General features: G+C 44.3%; 1 protein-coding gene across 7 annotated transcripts in view; it reads right to left on the bottom strand.

The window, feature by feature from the left end:
* Nucleotides 1-18,077, bottom strand: part of PDE1C (phosphodiesterase 1C) — a 278,378-nt gene that overhangs the window by 169,787 nt on the left and 90,514 nt on the right. For 2 of the 7 annotated variants that reach the window (XM_062625498.1, XM_062625495.1), the window contains exon 1: nucleotides 7,420-7,956. The exons of 2 other annotated variants lie outside the window; for them this stretch is intronic. In XM_062625498.1, the coding sequence (XP_062481482.1) occupies nucleotides 7,420-7,520 (101 nt within the window). In that variant the 5' untranslated portion in view covers nucleotides 7,521-7,956. Of the gene's footprint in view, nucleotides 1-7,419; nucleotides 7,957-7,989; nucleotides 8,138-18,077 lie in introns of those variants that run through there. 3 more of the 7 variants (XM_062625496.1, XM_062625499.1, XM_062625497.1) reach the window with 3 other exon arrangements.

An 18,077-nucleotide genomic window follows, 5' to 3' on the forward strand; every position in this document is an offset into this window, starting at 1 on the left:
AGGGGGTTTGTGCTCTACTTCTGTTCCTTTGCCCCTGGATGCTTGCTGCAGCTTGTGCCACATGCTCTTCAGGGACTCCCTGCATGCCACAGTGTAGCTCAGGGGCTCTGAGCAGTCTCAGCTGTTAAAAATTGCACAGATCTGATGTTTAATTTGTGCTTATCTTGGTGTTGAAATGAGATTTGCACCAAGCCAGGATTCATACTACAGATGGATATAGTGCAACTTTCTGTCTTGGCTGGGAGCTTTGTGCACAAATAATATCTGTCCCTGGGAGTGTAAGAAATCACTCCTGAAGTGATGACACAGACCTACTAATAGCCATTCGAAGTGTCACATTAATAACAAAATGACTCTACAACTTGACAGCTATGGAAGAAAAGCACAGAGCTTATCATACATGTCTGTACGCATGTTAATAACTGAACTGGCTCCTACATCTCCCTCTCCTAGAAAGATTATTCTCCAAGAAAGGCCAGGTTGGATGGGGCTTGGAGCAACCTGCTCTAGTGGAAGGTGTCCCTGCCTGTGGCAGGGGTTGGAACTGCATGAGCTTTAAGGTCACTTCCCACCCAAACCAGTCTGGGATTCTATGATTATGAAAATCCTCTCCCACTGCACGCCTGAGCTCACATGGACTTCTGCATCCAACATCACCAATTGCAAGGTGTGGAAGTCCTCCCCAAAGAAGGTAAGGCAGACTGTTACAACATGAATTGGACTCCTTGGCAGAGACACTTCCTTCCAAAGCTCTTCTTGACACCCATGTAGAGCAATGCCTCCTGGAGAGCTCTGCACCCTACTTCTTGGCCAGGAAAGTTCAACAATCCCCAACATGGACCTTACCAATTGAGTTGATTACATCCATTTTCACCAGAATCTGAGTTGCACTCTTCATCTATTGACAAATTCTCATTCTGGTTTCTTTGTATTTATATTCACACCTTCAAAAGGAATCTGCTTTTCAAATATGCAAGACAACAGCTGACAAATCTTGGCAGAGGCCTGGAGTGGTACTGACTGCCAGAAGGATTATTGTTCACATACAATTCACATTTAAGAGCAAAGTTGGCCTTAACACTGTGGGTGAATGCTTTGCATTGTCACAGGGCTAAACAAGTGGTCTCAAGCATCAGTTACCTGGAAAACTTAGATTTTCAAAGAAAACAAACAAAAAAAAACAGCTCCAAAGACCAGGAACTGGATTCAAATTTCACCCCTGCAAATGCATTGGTATCAATGAGGTTGTTCTTTCCAGTGTTTACAGCACAGTTCAGGAGATCAAAATCAGCAAACAAGCTCTTCTAGAAAACCTGGCCTTATCCAAATCCCCAGTGTTCTGAGAGCATTTTGAATCTGTAGAGGTGTTTTACAGTTTCTGTAGTGTTTGAATGGGTCAACCCTCATACATGAACATCAGTCTTCTCCCGTCTACCAGTCAGGATCAGAGTCCGACCATTCCTAGTGTTCTGAAGGGGCTGAAGTAATTTTTTGATGGGATAAGAGAGACTGGAAGAGGAAAACCTCACATGAATTCCAGGAAGAGAAAGAAACACACTAAATAAAAATCCTTTCAAGGGCTGAGTTGGGTTCAATTTAGTGTTTGAATCCACCAAAAGCTGGCAGATTAGGAGATGAGCTGGTCTCGCAGGCTTTAAAACACACACACAAACATACACACAGAGAGGATTTCCCAGTGCTGTCTTCCATCGGGTTTTATTCCTTTCTTTACTGACTCCTATCCCACCAAGACAGCTTTAAAAAAGAATGCCAGAAAGGACTCTTCATTTCCCTTTTACCCAAGGTCTGAATTCATCTTTCCCAAAATAACCTTTTTTATATCCTTGTTTCCTATGCAGGTTTGCAAGCTTTATAGCAGCAATATTTGAAAAGCACTGAATTTAATATTACAAAGGGAGCCCCTTTTTCCTATGACAGACTGTGGTGGTCTTTTTATGACTGCTGGAATCAATAATTGCTTTTTGAGCTGCAGGGATGATTCACTTGTACTACCCCCAGAAGAATAAAATCTCTTTTTTATGATTATGGCAAAAACTAGAGGGTGTATATTATTTCTTAGTCAACATTTTAGAATTAAACATGAAGTAGTCCCTCTTTTGTTACCTGCAGGACTCATCTATTGATTTAAGATTCAAATAAAAGTCACTGGGAGGAACAAAGTAATAGAAGGGCTGCAGAAAAAATGGATTATGTACTGAATTACTACACCTCAAAACACTGCACTCTGTAATTAACTTTGTCTGAAGTGGCTGTTCTGCTATTTATTATAACATATTCTCTCCCCTGTCCATTTGTTCAGGCTTGAGATTAGCAGCTGGCAGCACTTCTCCTGTTCCCCTTGCTCCTTCAAGGGCTACAGACAGCACAAAACAAGCTGTTACAGGTTAGCGTAATGGTGCAATTCAGCCCTCCTTCACACTACAGGGAGAACAATATTACGGATCAAGCAGACCCTGACAGTCCTTAAAACCAGTTGAGTCATTCCTACCCACAGAGCAGCTCACCCAAACGAAGAATCACTAAGTCACGCTGGAGCAGCGCATACCCAGCACCCCCTCACTTAACCACTGAGACCTTCTTAATCCTTCTAGGAATCGTGACAGCCACAGGGAAAGTGAAATTCAGAGCTCAGAGACCTACAGAGAGGTTTCCTGATGTGGCTTTCTGACAATTAATCCCTGTCTGTGCTCATTAGGAAAGCTAAATGAGAAAAAGGGTGGTAGCAGCTCTATTTAAATACTGGTGAAGGTAGCTCAGTTCTGCACCCAGGGCTTCAGTTTGAACCTATACCCTCAGGAGGTTCAGGAGGTCTGAATCCAAGACCAAAGACAGCCCAAAAGCCCCTCTTGCCTCCAGAAACAAATGAGCATATATTCCACTTGAAAACTGAGTAATTTACACATTTCCTAATCAAGTGGTGACTTCTGAGGGGCTTTTCTAACCTCTGCTATCTGCTACCCGCTAAAATATTTGGGGACAAAGACCTCTTTTTGTACAGTGTGCCTCTGGAACTGAAGGGAGATCTCTGTTTTCCTGTTTATGATGGTTCCATATATGAAAATGAAGCAGATCAGGATACTTTCACTGGCAGAACCAGCTGTTCTCTATGTGACGTATTTCAACTAAGGAAACCTAAAAATATCATAGAGCATGTACAGATAAGACAGAAAAACAGATAACTGAGCAGTGCCACTCTAACGCTTGCCAGATTGTCTTCAATCGCCAAGGCTCCATGTTTTCCCATTGAAATCAGCTGCTGCTTCAGCATTTCAAGAACAAATCTGGATCTTACACAAATGTTTGCACTGGGACCTCTTCATTGTCGGTAGGACAGCACAGTGCTTTGTAGTGGAAGCTGAGGATATGCCCTAAGTGCTGAAACAATGTTCCAGTTCTGCAGCAAAACCATGAAGCTTTCCAAGACAGTGGTTTTCATGTGTTTCTATCTTCTCCTGCCATCAGATTTCTGAGACCAATTTCAACACTGACAGATCTGAGCAGGAGAGTCCAAAACATGAGTCAAGCATCCCATTCAAGGCACAGTTCAGAGACTGTTGCCGTCTTCAGTAGCATGAGAGCAAAAGAATTTATTATGTATTTATCAATTTAACATTGTAATCCCAGCTACTGGAAAGAAGGTTAAAGTCCATTTTCTCTCCTCTCCTTCTGCAATGTTTCAGGCATTGCAAGGGCACCAGCAGATGCCAGTGATGCTGGTACTATTGTAATAGCTAGAAACCACGGGTTTGTTTATATAAAAGCAACCAAAATCAAACCAAAAATATCTCCAAGCTGGGTTTTCACATGCCGTAAACTATCACATCTTTACTGAAATTAGGAAAGCTCTTTGGGTATATGCCTCTGCATTCTTCAGTCCTGTCAGGCACAATGCCTAATCCTAGTGTTGAAAAAGGCTCCAGTGCTTCCTCTGTTCTTGAGAAACTGGGAAGCAACTGAAACCACTTCATGCAGCTTTAAGAGTCCAAACTAGCAAATGGGAATTCACAGTCCTACAAACTAGGCTCCCAAGGGCTAAAACAAGAACACCCCAACACAGCCATCTCCACTCATACCTCCCTAGAGAAACCCTCAGATTGAAAAGCAACCATGAAGCCATATTTTGAAATTAACTTCTGCTGCTAGCAGTGTCCTGTAATGGGTCCCACCTAATCTTAACTGGTATGTTTTTCAGAGCAGAAGGTTCCAAGCTTAACAGAGTTCTTAGTAATCATAGGAGAGTGAAGGACAGATTCATATGCAACTCCTATGTATACAGTGTCCAATCCCAGAGCTGAATGAGGCAAGTCTGAACAAAAGACTGCCTTCTGGACAGGATCCATGGGGCAAAGAAGACAGAAGAAAGCAAGAGACTCAAGAACCTTTTTCTGGCAGCAGCAGCTACTGAGAGCCATAAGCAAACCTGGATGAGCTTTAAGGTCCCTTCCATCTCAAACCATTCTAGGATTCTACGTAAAAGACATTTCTTTCACAGACCCCTGGCTCGAGACACCCCAATGTTTTGTCACAGACATCTTATTGCTCAGTAAGGCAATTTATCACACTCCCTTAAACTTGAGAAAACACTACAGGTCTACTGACTTGATTCTCTTATAAATTGCTGCACAGAATCATTAAACTATGGATTTCTATGTTAAGTAAAAGCATTTCACTATTGTTATTACATTAGCATTTTACCTCATTCTTAAACAGTAAAAGTGAAAGGAATCTGGATGTGGCCTAAGCACCATCACCTCATACTGCAACCAGGCTCTCCTGACTAAGAAAACAAGTCTTGGAATGATACATAAGGGAAAGGAGAAGGAAATCCTTCCACTCCAGAGGCAAATTCAGTATCTTGTCTGATTCTTACAGCAACGTATGACTCATGTTGCAACAGACACCTGGCTTCAGCCTCACAAAAACCTGCCCTTTGCACACTGTCCAAAATATTCCTCCCTATTCCTTGGAAATACACAGCCCACGCTCAAATCTCCAAAGGCCAACCATCCTGTAGGACAGAACTGTATCAGGCATACGGCAAAAAAGCCTTCACCAGAGCTCCTTAAGCAGAAAACACACTACATAAGGGAATCTGAGAAAAACAACACCCCTTTGCAGCCTTTGGGTTTCCATTCCCTTTGAATCAAGCAAGCTGATGGGGTGAAAATTAGAAAAGGCTCTTTCCCTGTTCCCTGGAAAAGGCAGGTATTGCAAGAGGTGATGAATATTGGTTTGTCCACTGAGTCACGGTGAATAATCACACCAGCTGGCACTGAGGGTGGGAAGACGAAGAGGAAGGTGCCAGAGTTGACATGGGTGAAGTTCTGCAAGGAGATGTCCAAGCCAACACTGAGCACCTGAGACCGTTTAAATCACGACAGCCCTTCTCAGTGAAGAAGCTGTGTCAGGATCTCACTACTTGCTGAATATCTGCCTGCTGCAGACTACAACTCCCCCAGGCAGCTTCGGCAAGCAGGGTGCTCGCTCTCAACCTGTATAACTCTGTTGTGCCTCCTAACTAATCCCTGTGTGATATGGCTGTCGGGGTACCAGAGCAGGGGAGAGAGGCATCTGCACAAGTAGTATTTGATCTCTCCAGGATGAAGCATCTTATTTAAGAGTTAATTAAGATGGCTGTGCACATCCAATCGTTCTTCTTACACATACAGGCATGCATAAAGATGGACAAGAAAAACCATGGAACATGATGCCGAACCTCAGTTTGTGTGTGTGAGTATGCATGTGCTAAAAGCCTCATTAAAAGGACTGGGAATGGAAAATCTTCTGCAGCCTTTAGTTGGAGCTAAGCACATTTCAGTTTTCATCTTGTGATCAAGAATGCTACAGAAAATCTATCTCCTCTTTAGGCAAAGAAATCCCGCAACTCAGGAGGAGAAAGGATGCGTTTGTTACACTCACACACACTGCCAACAAAGAGGGCTATACTGAAAAACAGCCTGAGGTTTAGTTATTACGGATCCAGAATAAGTCTTAAGAGTTTTGCCAAATTTCCAAAAGAGGGAAGAGATCAGAGCTTGATGCATAACACACAGCCACTGACTGCCCTGTACTAACAGCATTTTCAACTACAATGCTGCCGAAGAATTCTCTATGAACTTCAGGTGGAATCCGAATCAGCACGCTCCTAAACTCCTCATTAAACAGGAATGCGAGGACTCCTAATACTACAGCATGACACAGACTTGAAAATAAGAGGGTTTCTTTTGTGTGACTGTTCTATTTGGAAGGCTTACAAGACAGCTGTCCTCTGCTTTGATTAAGTTCCTTCACAAAACAGGTTTCCTGGAGTGATGCTTTGAAAGGAATACATATTCATGCACACCTTAGACTCCTGGGAGTCCTACAGAAGTTTTAGACATGCTTTACAAAATGTGCCACGCCTGCTCACATGAAATAACGCTCAAAGAGCAACTCAAGTTTAACTCGGACCCATTTGTTTTCAGTTATTAGCCTACTCTTTCTACGTTTTCTTGCTTCTGCTGTTTCCCTCCCCCCTTTCCCTGGAGGGCTGAAATCTTAATAACTCTAACATGTGAGGCTGAAGAGAAAAAACAACAACAAACCATTCTGAACACAGGGAGGGATGCAGCTTAACGTGGTAATGCTCTGCATTGCCTTGGCCAAAAACTGATGGGCAAATAAATGCTTTGCTGCCAGTAATGGATTTTATTGCTGGTAGACAGTATTTTACATACTGAGAATCTGAAAAAGACACCAGACATTGACTCTAAATAAACTGCACAAACTCTACAGCCTAGAGACTTTAACTTTCCTGAAGTGTTAAGTTCCTCTTTAAGTACCGGTACTTTATGCAGTGTCCCATCATTTCGCGGCAAGCCACGCTTAATGTGTAAATTAGTAAGTAAAACTAAGGCATGGGACATGAATTTGCTGCCATTACAAATGCTGGTAGAAATGTTTCCCGATTGTGCCTTCTCTGCCTATTTTGCCCTTATTAACCATGTCAGTGCCACGAATGGTGTACATTCACGGGGGGGGGGGGGGGGAGTCTTTTGTATGTTGTATCTACGGGTGACATTATTGAAAACACGGAATCCAATTAAGCCCCATTCAGGCTACATAACAAAACTTTTCTAGTCTAGCAGCTAAAGTAATTAGCACCTCGGTAGCTGCTCAGACCTCACAATGCCTCGTTAATGACATTTCTACATTCCACCCAGAAAATGTTTGCTCAATGTAACAAGCAGTTCAGTTTAAAGAAGCAAATGGATCTTTTGCTAGGATTAAACCACTGTATTGATGAGAACAGGTGTGGAAACTCCTGGTACCGGCAAGAAAGGAAAAAGTGCCACCATCATTTTGACAATGGGAGGAAACGGGAGAAGGATAAGGGAGGGAAAGGAAAGTACTACTTACAAGCCTCGGAGACGGAGCCAGATTTTCTCTATCTGCTCTGGCTGCAGGTATTTCAGAGAGTTGCTCTCAAATTCTTCGATCTCTTTGGTGGGTGACTCCATAGCTGCGGGGGACCGCTTCGGTTAAAGCTCTGCGAGGACGGCGGCTGCCCCACGCACACACAGACACGCTCCCCCTTTAACACTGCCCGGGAGCAGCCAACATTGTTGGCAGCCACTTGTCCCCCTTCTGCCTGCGTGGGAACCGCGGTGGCGCTCAGGTGGCCACGGGGGGCAGCCGCTCCAGCAATGCCACCGCCATCCGTGGGCTGACCCGGGGGATTAGAAGCTCATCTCCAGATGGCAAAGCCACACGGGGTTTGTGTCTTTCCCCCCCCTTTACAATAAGGATACCATCGATGATGCCAGCTGAGGGATATTTATCAAGGGAGATGGGCAGGAAAAGCCCTCGCTGACAAGCGAGCTGCCTGCATGGGTCCCAAGGGCTGCCCACCACGGTGCGAGCGGCAGCTCCCCAGCAGATCGGTCAGCCCGGCTCTCCCTGCCCTGGCGTTGTTCTGGTCCCGCTTACCAGCAGCGCTGCCGACAGGCTGGAAACCTGACAACTGAGGGAAAAGTCGTCTGTCAGCATAGCCCAGGCACGGCTTCTCTCTCTGCCTCCCTCGCTCCCGCACACACACGGATGCGGGCACGCGAGGGAGAACAGGCTATTGGAGAGGGGCTGGCGCTGATTAAAAACCCAACCAAGCCAAACCATTTGAACAGAAAAAGGGTAAATTACAGAAAGTGAGCGACTCGCTCCTGGCAAACAGCCATCTGCTTCATTGCAGGCAGCCTGCTCTGCTGGGAGAGCGACGCCAGCACGGGCTGCAAGGCTTCAACTGGGGCAAGCCCCGCTTGAAAATCAATACATCAAATCAATAAATCGTTTTAAATAAATCAATAAATCATCAAAGCACAGTTGCCTAAAGTCCCCCCAGACGCGTCAGGGACAGTCTGTACACTGAGGAGAATTCAAGCCCCGCATATTAGTCACGGATATATCACTGCTTTTCAATAAGAACCACAAACAATACATTAAAGGAGAATACAGTATTTGTAACACATGAAACTTGAGACAAGAGCTATGGAACAAACTCAAGAGGATTGCATCCAGCAGGTTAAACCCCAATTCTACAACAGGATACCTGCTTTTGGGACCTCCCTGTACTGACCCCAGGCACAGCAGGGACCACGATATGGAGCGTGCCTCTGTACACCTTTGGGATTCGGGCTCTGGGCAGAAGACAGGGCAGGGATTTCCTTCATGGCACCAACCCCATCAGTCACCTCTCAAACTCTGCCAAGAAACCCTTCATGCCCCCCTTTAACTGCAGTTATTGATGTGATGTTTCCAGCCAAAGCCACTAGCGCAGAGGGAAAGTAACAGTCAAAACATGGAATCCCAGGCTGGTTTGGGTTGAAAGGGACCTCAAAGCTCACCAAGTTCCAACCCCCTGCCACGGGCAGGGACACCTTCCACTAGAGCAGGTTGCTCCAAGCCCCTGTGTCCAACCTGGCCTTGAGCACTGCCAGGGATGGGGCAGCCACAGCTTCTCTGGGCACCCTGTGCCAGTGCCTCAGCACCCTCACAGGGAAGAGCTTCTGCCTAAGAGCTCATCTCAATCTCCCCTCTGTATCATCCTAGCTTTAACACATTTTGTCACAGATTGCAAAAGTTGCCTCTTGAGAAGCAGAGCTTGCAATGGAGGAGTTCACCGTGTGAGGGAAGACAGGTCCCAGGGAAAGTGTGCTCACTAGTGATGACTTTCAGCTCCAGATGTGCAAGTCCACACAGCAACACTGCATGGCTTGTGGAAATGTGACGAATACATCAATTAGCCTCATCAGGCAAGCCCCTGTTTAAAGGGCCTAAATCAGGATGATACAGACAAAAATGCCACTGCACTCAACTGCTGAGGAATCTGAGGGCTGGACTGATATGATGCCACAGCAATGATATTTATAGGAATTCAATGTTTGCAAGAAATGAGGTGACATGCAAAACATGAACTGGGAGAGGAAAGAACACTGGCAAGAGCGACACCAGTGTTGGAGCTTGTGGAAGCAAATGGAAAGTCTAAGAGGAATCAGGAACGTGTCTGAGCATGCTGCTTCTGCCAAAGGCAAACACTTCTACAGTTGTGACACTCAGCTGAAGGAAGTTGAGACAAAGATACCAGTTTATCTGCTCAGTTCCAGCAGAGATGGCACTGACACGAGGTGGCTTCCTGCCCCATTTGATTTACTGTTTTGGAACAATTTGGGGCCGGGATAGGAGAGAGGTCCCTAATGAGATCCCACACAGCAGCACCACTGTGGTAACAAATTAAAAGAAGCTATTAGCAAGAGTCTCTCCCCCTCAGTCTCCATTACCTCTCCATATGGCTTTTTATAGAAGATGACTAGAAAAAAAGTCACTTGGGACTTCCTAAAAATAACCTTTCCTTCCTTCTTTAACAAAATGTGACAGTACAGTAACTCTTTTTATCTTCCCATGATAACAGAAACTCCAATAATTAATTAGAGGCAATGAGGAATTCCCAGCAGCTGAAGCAGCATAAGGATCTTAACTTCTGGCAGGGGGCTGGAACTGGATGAGCTTTAAGGTTCTGTTCCACCCCAAACCAGTCTGTGGTTCTATGATTTTCAGAAAGCTGGTTGTTTAATAAATGTTAGCCTTCCTGTTGCAAGGTACTAAATTATATCAGCCATCACTCCAAGAAGTTTAAATCCTTCCCCAGAAGTTGCCCAGGTACAGCACTGCTGCCACTGTTAACCATCTTCAGCTCTCTACAGCCCAGTGAGATGCTCAAATATAAACAGCAAGCAGCTGACTCAAGTTGGGACACATTCAAGAAACAGAGACAAGTTATGAGACCTTCAAAGCTCAAAGGTTGAGCCTGGATTTCCCTCTGCTGCTGTGTTCCCAGCATAACACATAGGGCAGGACACCCTCCTGAGCTCTGGAAACAGCTTTTCTTGCCCCCTCCACTTGCTTGTGGGAGAGGAGCCAGGACATGTGCCCTGGACAGCTTTCTGCACGCTCCCTTCCTATGGTACTGTGTCAGCTCCCACAGCAAGAGCACAGGATGAAGAGCAATGCGAGGCTCCCAGGCAGGGCAAGCAAGCCCTACACCAGCTTCCTCCCTTATCACAGCACATACACTGGGGGCAAAGGGGGCTTTGCCCACTTTACCTTCCCTTCCTTAAAGGCACCTACAGTTCCTTTCTTTTATGTTTTAAGAGTGGGAAGTTCAGAGTCCTTGCAGACTTCACCAGAGCTAAGTAGGTACAACAATAACATTTAAAAGGCCCACTGAAATGCATCCCAAAATGCTTCCAAGGCAGCAGCCGACAGAAACAGCAAATCAGAGCAGTAACTTCAAACAGCAAGATTCCTGAAGGCTTTGCTGGGCTGCATCAAAACCAGCTAAGGTACCCCGTGCCAAAGGGGTAGAACAAGACACTGGAAGCCTGATGAAACATTGCCTTTTCCTACCTACCGCCTGTGTGAACATACGTTTTCTCCCATCAATTAATCTGATTTGACAGAACGAAAGCTTCCAGCGTTGTAACAAGTACTATACTTAGCACGAGTACAATGTATTAGTATGTCTGTTCATGCATAAATAATCTAGAATATATTTCATTCTCTTCCCACTAATGCCTCCAACCAAAGTTGCTGCAGAGTATTTGTCTTTGCCTTCATTATTGCAGGGCTGAGTCTGGATCTCTGAACTTCAGTTGTGGCAAGCAGTGTGATGAGCCTGCCAGTACCATATTCCAAAATATTATGCTAATACTAGATTCAAACAGTTTGTAAAACACTGACATTTCTGATAATGCCAAAATAAGCTGGGCAGATTTTGCTCAGTCTTTATCCTATCAGGAAGAAAGTTTCTTGCTTGTTTTCAGTTAAGAACAAATCTGTTGTGTTTTGTTTGGAAGGGGCTTAGGAGGAGGGAGAGGGGATCAGCTGCATCACTGAACTGCATTTGTTCTAGTCATTCTTCATGATGAAATATAAGACAGTGACAGGGAAGTATTCAGACATCACACCCAACTTGGATGTGGTTTTGATGAAAATCAGAATTGCAGCCCTCCGTCCTGAGCAAAACCTAACTTCAGAAATTTGAACCCTGAGGAAGGTAACCGCTGTGCTATGTGTATGAAGGGTTAATCGAAAAATCATGAGGCTCAAAAAAGCAAATAAATCAGACAATTCATCTAATAGCATAATTAATTGTCACACTTCTCTACAAAATTGATGGTAGTGAACAGAATTACTTGCACCTGATTCAGCTTTTAGCTGCTGAAAAAGCATTAATATTCACCTCAATGTTAAGCATTTTTGATAGAAAGAGACTGTCAAAGCATAGATGCCTCTGTCTCATTTAGTCAGGAACATTATACGGCCCTGAGCCTAATAAATGTGCTCTGAAGAGTCACAATTCAATCATACATTATTCCAGTGTGAGGCAGCAATGTTCCGGTTAGCATCTGGAGTTACACTCCTATGAATGAGGTACGTTGGTTTCAGATTTTTGTTGCAATCCCACTTTTTAGTTTTATCATACTAGATCTAGGGCTTCTCAAACTGTAGTTTGCAAGTGAAACTTAATCTCTTTTTTCTGCCTAAAGTAAGATTTTAGGGATTGATGGTAACTGATTCACGCCATAGCTGCAGATCCATCAATACCACCCTAAGTGAGGGCTGGAAGACAGGGCTGCAAGGGTTAAAGCTAGCCAAGGAATAGCAATCTAACGGACTGCTAACTGCCTTTAATTACAAGCAATCACCCAGTTTCCTCAGGGCTGGGGAATTGTGAATTCTGTTGCATCCAGTAATTACAGATAGTTTCAGCTTCTCTCCCTGGAAGCAGCAGGGATGCAGCTGACCCCGGGGTATGCTGCACTTCCAGAAAGCTTCAAAGACAGTGAACTGAATAGATATGTATAGAGATAAAGTCATAGAACCCCAGACTGGTTTGGGTTGGAAGGGACCCCAGAGCACATACGGTTCCAGCCCTCTGCCACAGGCAGGGACACCTTCCACTAGAGCAGGTTGCTCCAAGCCCCTGTGTCCAACCTGGCCCTGAGCACTGCCAGGGATGGGGCAGCCACAGCTTCTCTGGGCACCCTGTGCCAGGGCCTCAGCACCCTCACAGGGAAGAACTTCTGCCTAAGAGCTCATCTCAATCTCCCCTCTGGCAGGTTAAAGCCATTCCCCTTGTCCTGTCCCTACAGGCCCTTGCCCAAAGCCCCTCTCCAGGTTTCTTGTAGCCCCTTTAGGCATTGGAGCTGCTCTAAGCTCTCCCCTTAAGAAGCCTTCCCTTCTCCAAGCTGAACCAGCTCAGCTCTTTCAGCCTGGCTCCAGAGCAGAGCTGCTCCAGCCCTCTGAAGACAGGGTGAGATTGTTGGGCTTCTTCAGTCTGGTGTATAGGTATATATATACATGCAAAGATATATATGAAGATTAATATATTGAGACTACTGCTGCATTTCCTGCATCCTAACAATGTATTCAGTTTCAGACTGCCGCCAGGACTAGGCATGCTATGGAGAATTCCAAGCAGGAGTTTTAGGAGAAAGCAGTTATAGCTTTTTGTCTCAGATAACTTTAAACAAATTACAAAAGTGACAGTAAAATCATCAGCACAAAAAAGATGCAGCTGATGAAGTTGGTGGAAAAGGTGCTGTGCATTTAAACTTTAAGTCAATCGAGCTGACAGTTTCAATTAAAAGCTCTGGTGACTGGCAAGAAGTGTTCTGTCAAATACTATCAACTAATATCACCACCAACACAAGTGATTACCTCTCTTTAGCAGCGTGTCCTTTTAGACTGCAAGTTACTCAGTTTTTTGTGAAGGCAGACTTAGAAGGCAGAAACCTTCAACTTGGGAGCTTACCAAAATGGGAACATTTCCATCCTGATGCCACTTGTAATTACTTAAACCATGGCACTGCAATAGCTCTGTAAAAATTCCTATGACTGTACGTGACAGTTTAGGAAGGAGGCATGAGAAAGGAGTGATGGTTAAGAAAACAGGAGCTATATAAATTGTTTCGCCAAAAAAGAACGTAGAGAACTTGAAAACTCCAGTATGAAAGAGGTGAGGTGTGAGTAGCAGTCCACGCAACTAGTTAGTGAAAATCAAAACGTAGAGGATTAAACAAGAGCTGGCTTTCTGGTCTTTGCCTTTTTCACCAGGAAACATCCAGTGACGTTAAAATTGACCATTTTGAGGACATGAAGCCTCTCTACAACATTCTCACAGCTTCCTGCTCCAGGTTTACATCTTCAGATGCAATAAATACTGAAGTGTATTTAAAACAAGAGCAAAATTGACTCGAAGGGGTTTTGAGTCACTACCTAAATGTCTGGAAAGAAATGTGAGATTTTTCCCTTCTCTATGTCTCACACACAAAGTACATTTTATTACACACGCCAGTGCTGCCCCCTGTATCATCAAAGTGCTGCATTTGATCCTACATTCGATACATTCAAACTACAGAGAGTGAAGATGGAAATCCATCATATAATATCCCTTGTTGGATAATATATATATTCATCATATATTATCCCTTGTGGAGCCAGGAAACAAATCCATGACTATCATGGAATATCTGTGTATATACCATTGAATTTTAGCAACTTAAAATCTGGAAGTCATTTATAAACCAGACCTCTACTTCCCCCCCCCCTTTTTTTTTTTCCTTTTTGGGGGTTAAAATCTGCCCTGATGCTGTACAGAGGAAGATTGTCCAATTGCTTTTTTTGGGCTACCACTGCTTTTTGATGCCAGGGAGCCCAAGTGTTGTTCCTTCTCATCCACTGTCTCCTGCAGGGATAGGTATCCACCTCTAACTGCTCCACTTGCCTTTGCCAGCAGACACAGCCAAGTCAGGGCTATTTAACTCACCAAGACTGACAGACCACAGTCCAGGTGTCAAACGTTAGCTGTGGGACCTTATGTAGGTCTCTTTCCACCCCAAAACCTCCAATTAAACTAGCATTTCCCCTATTTTTCCATGGACAACATGCACCAGACATGGGTGGAAGTGGAAGCAAAATGCAAAAACATGCTGCAGAATGCAAGACCATACACTGTTCTGAAACCAGGAAGCCCATAACAGCATCATCAAAGACATGCCTGCCTGGTAGCAAGGATCTATAACATGCAGGGACCTTTGGCTGAAGTGAGTCACAAAGTAGAAGCTCTTTAGTCTGATCTCAGCAGCGTGCCAGGCATCAGAGCTCAGAGGAAAGAATCATTAAAGCAAAGCGGAATAAAAAGCAATGTCTATTTATCACACTGGATCATGGCTGATTAACCTGCTCTCTTTCTTCCTGAATCCATGCCCTGTGATCACATAAAGCTGCTAGATCTAACCTATTTAGAGTTTACAAAGGCCCCAGTTTCAGTGTCTGGAAAAGAACGAACAGAGAACTGCAATGTGAGCAGGGACATGACTAAAAGCAAGATGACAATGTGGAGTAGCACTGCCACACCTGGCTCGTCTTCCCTACTTGTCCTTGCTTATGCAAACCCAAAAGGATCAGCTGCTTCAAGAGAGTAAAAGGAAGGCTAAAACCAATTGCAATTGTGCCCTGTCCTTATCAGAGGTAAACAGCAGGGGAAAAAGAAAACCCAACAAACCTTTAAATGAACAATCTTGCTGCAAGAGCAAATGGAAATAAAATGGCCTTAAATACAACTTGGAAGCTGGAAGACTTCTGAGCACCTGAGCACAGAGCCTCTGGAAAAGCCTCCCAACTGGTGCAGTATGAGCGAAAACTCCTACCTCACTTATTTGGAGCTGAAAGCTGGGATTACACACAATGCAGCAGGCTAGACCCAGCAACCTATGCTGGGTCCTGCGCCCTGCAGGTGTTCCTGCTCCTGCACAGAGAGGCCTTGGGCTAACACCCACAGGGGAGGACAAGCAGCCCATGGCAACCCGCTTGTCAGAGAGGAAGAACACCAGAAGGTAAAAGGGGTTTCCTCTGGGAGGAAGAGAGGCAAGAAATTATTACACCGTTATTCAGTACAAATGGCTCTTTACTTCACAGGGGAGGCTGCTCCAGAGGTTTAAGAGGCGTTCCTCAACGACCGCTCTTTCCTCAGCTCCAATGGCCGAGCTCCCTTGAACAGCTTAAGGGCTTTGGGGCTTCCTCCCTTCTCATAAGTTGTCTGCTGCTAAGAAGAGGAAAGGCCTGCCCTTGAAACCTACGTACCTTTGCCCTGTGACAAAAATAAGAGGTCTGTGAACCTGCAGGTAGGTTTAGACACTTCACTGCAATGACGTGCTCCCCATCCCCTGTAGCTGCAATTAGCCTTTCTGTAATTGATTCTTACCATGCTTAAAGCCAGTCATGTTTATAATAAAGACAAAAGTTACAGAAAAATGGGATAGCAAGAAAACCTATATAGCTGTGCAGACTCCAGACACTTCCCAAATAACCTGTTTCCCCATTTCCACTGCACGTTACCAAAACCTCAGCCACCAGTGGGTGGACTTCAGAAGAAACTGAAGTATTGAAGATGGAGGTGAGTGAAATCATTGACATGATAGCTCCCACATATGGCAATCAACTGGTGCCTGGGAAGGGCGAGGCAGCAAACCATCCCCAAGGGAACCACCATCACTAATCTCCCTCTCATGACTTGTTGGTAAAGGTTTCATTTGGCAAAGGGTACTTTGGTCCTTACAGGTCACTTTTTCTCACTTTTGGTGTGTGTCACTCTTCACCTGCACATTCAAAGCAATAGAAAATACATAGAAACCTCTCAGCCAAATCCTATGCAAGAACCTCCAGAATATAACTATGAATATCCTCTCCAGACATCTCAGCTTCAGCTCCATCACATGAAAATCAGTGTAGTTTCACAATCTGATTAAGAGTTACGTCTGCAACGTAGCAGGAAGGGGTTAACTTGTATAAAGATTAAAAGACACAGGCCATGTTTTGAAAGGTTCCTGAGTACAATCACTGCATCTCTGAGATGAAATGAGTTTGGAACTTTCCACAAGTGCCTTGTGAAATTACTTATATGGGTCACACCTAAGAGAAATTTCAACAGTGCATCTACACACCATAGCACCCCCCAGAAAAGTTACCCAGGAGAGGCATTTTAATTATAAAGACAACTACAATTAAATCTCTTTGGAATCAAGATGCTATTACACTACGGTCCTTTAGGAACAGATCTATCTTTGCCCTTCCTTCGGATAAATACGGTGTGGTGTCATAAATCCACCAAGCTGCATCTTAATACAAGCTGTGCAGACCAAAGAAGTATCTACTAGCTTCGTCCATGCCTCACTGTTTCCTTCTCACCTGCTATCTTCATTTTTAAAAGATATGCTCAGCATCAATCAGTTCACTCATACAAATATCTGAATTATATGTTTGAAGCATCTGCCACCATAATAACTCAGTCCCGATCACTTCCTAAAACGATTATTATTGCTTTTGGATTCCCATGGCTTTAAATGTTTATTGAGTCTTGAATGATCACTTTTCTATGTCAGTTGTGACCACCTGCACAGAACCTGAAATCTGTGTGCACGCATCTCTGTGTGTGTTTGAATACAACGGTGAGACCAAGCACAAGGATGTTCAGGTGAAAAAGGCAAGCACTAAAAGTTTAGAAACAGCCAGTACGAAGAGTGCTCAGACAGCCCTAAGAAATTCTGTTACATGCCAACAATCCGAGAAACCTTTTAGCTATGTGATTATACCTGTTCCCATACTGCACCTCACAGTGAGGTCTTTCTCTATGGCCATTTCAGGGTTATCCATCTCTTCTTGTATTAGGCTGCTCAGCGTAGCAACCGGACCAGATAAAGTCTATAGTGCTACGATGCCTGGAAATAGTCTTGCAACAGTGATTTGGTTCAATTTCCACATTTTCACTCAGACGCATTGGACACTGATATTAGGAAGGACGAAGCTGGAAATAGCAGCTCTTCTTTATCAACACTGCATTTTCATCATTGTTCCTCCACTGTGAGGCACTTGTGTCTCCAGCATTGGAATGAAGCAGCATCATTCTCCTGTATTTTCCTCAAATGGTCTTTGTGTTTATTTTATAGCTAAATGTGTGTTCTGAACAGGGCATTAGGAGCATATTATGCACAGATTCTGTGAATACATTTTAATGATAACTGATAAATATGCTGCCACCCCTGAGCATGTAAGTGTGACTTGGGGCCTGTTGTGCTTATAAAACATACAGTGCTTGGATTTGGCTGTCTGTAGAAATACAAAATATTAATAATCCAAAGGCTCCCGGAAGTCATCTCCCGTCTGTATGTATGGACAGGGAGAAAAAGAACTTCCCTCTTTTCACCAGCTCTGACTTCATGCTAGCAGGGCCACACTCCATTATAACGTGTCCTGAAACGGATGCAGCGAAAGAGTCTGAGCAATTCTAACCTACACGACCTGACAAATTGTGACTCATGCTTCTAATCAGAGCTCAGAAACAACATTTTGCTGCAACATCTCATCTTGCATTAAGAGTGTGTTAAGAGGAAGAGAGTAAGGGCAAAGCTTTTTCTGCTTTCAATTGGAAAAGAAGTTACACAAGCTTGCAGAGAATGAATTGT

Source organism: Pezoporus occidentalis, unplaced genomic scaffold (genome assembly GCF_034315485.1).
Source record: "Pezoporus occidentalis ecotype Australia unplaced genomic scaffold, CSIRO_AGI_Poc_V1 ctg28, whole genome shotgun sequence".
In the NCBI taxonomy this organism is placed as follows: Eukaryota; Metazoa; Chordata; class Aves; order Psittaciformes; family Psittacidae; genus Pezoporus; species Pezoporus occidentalis.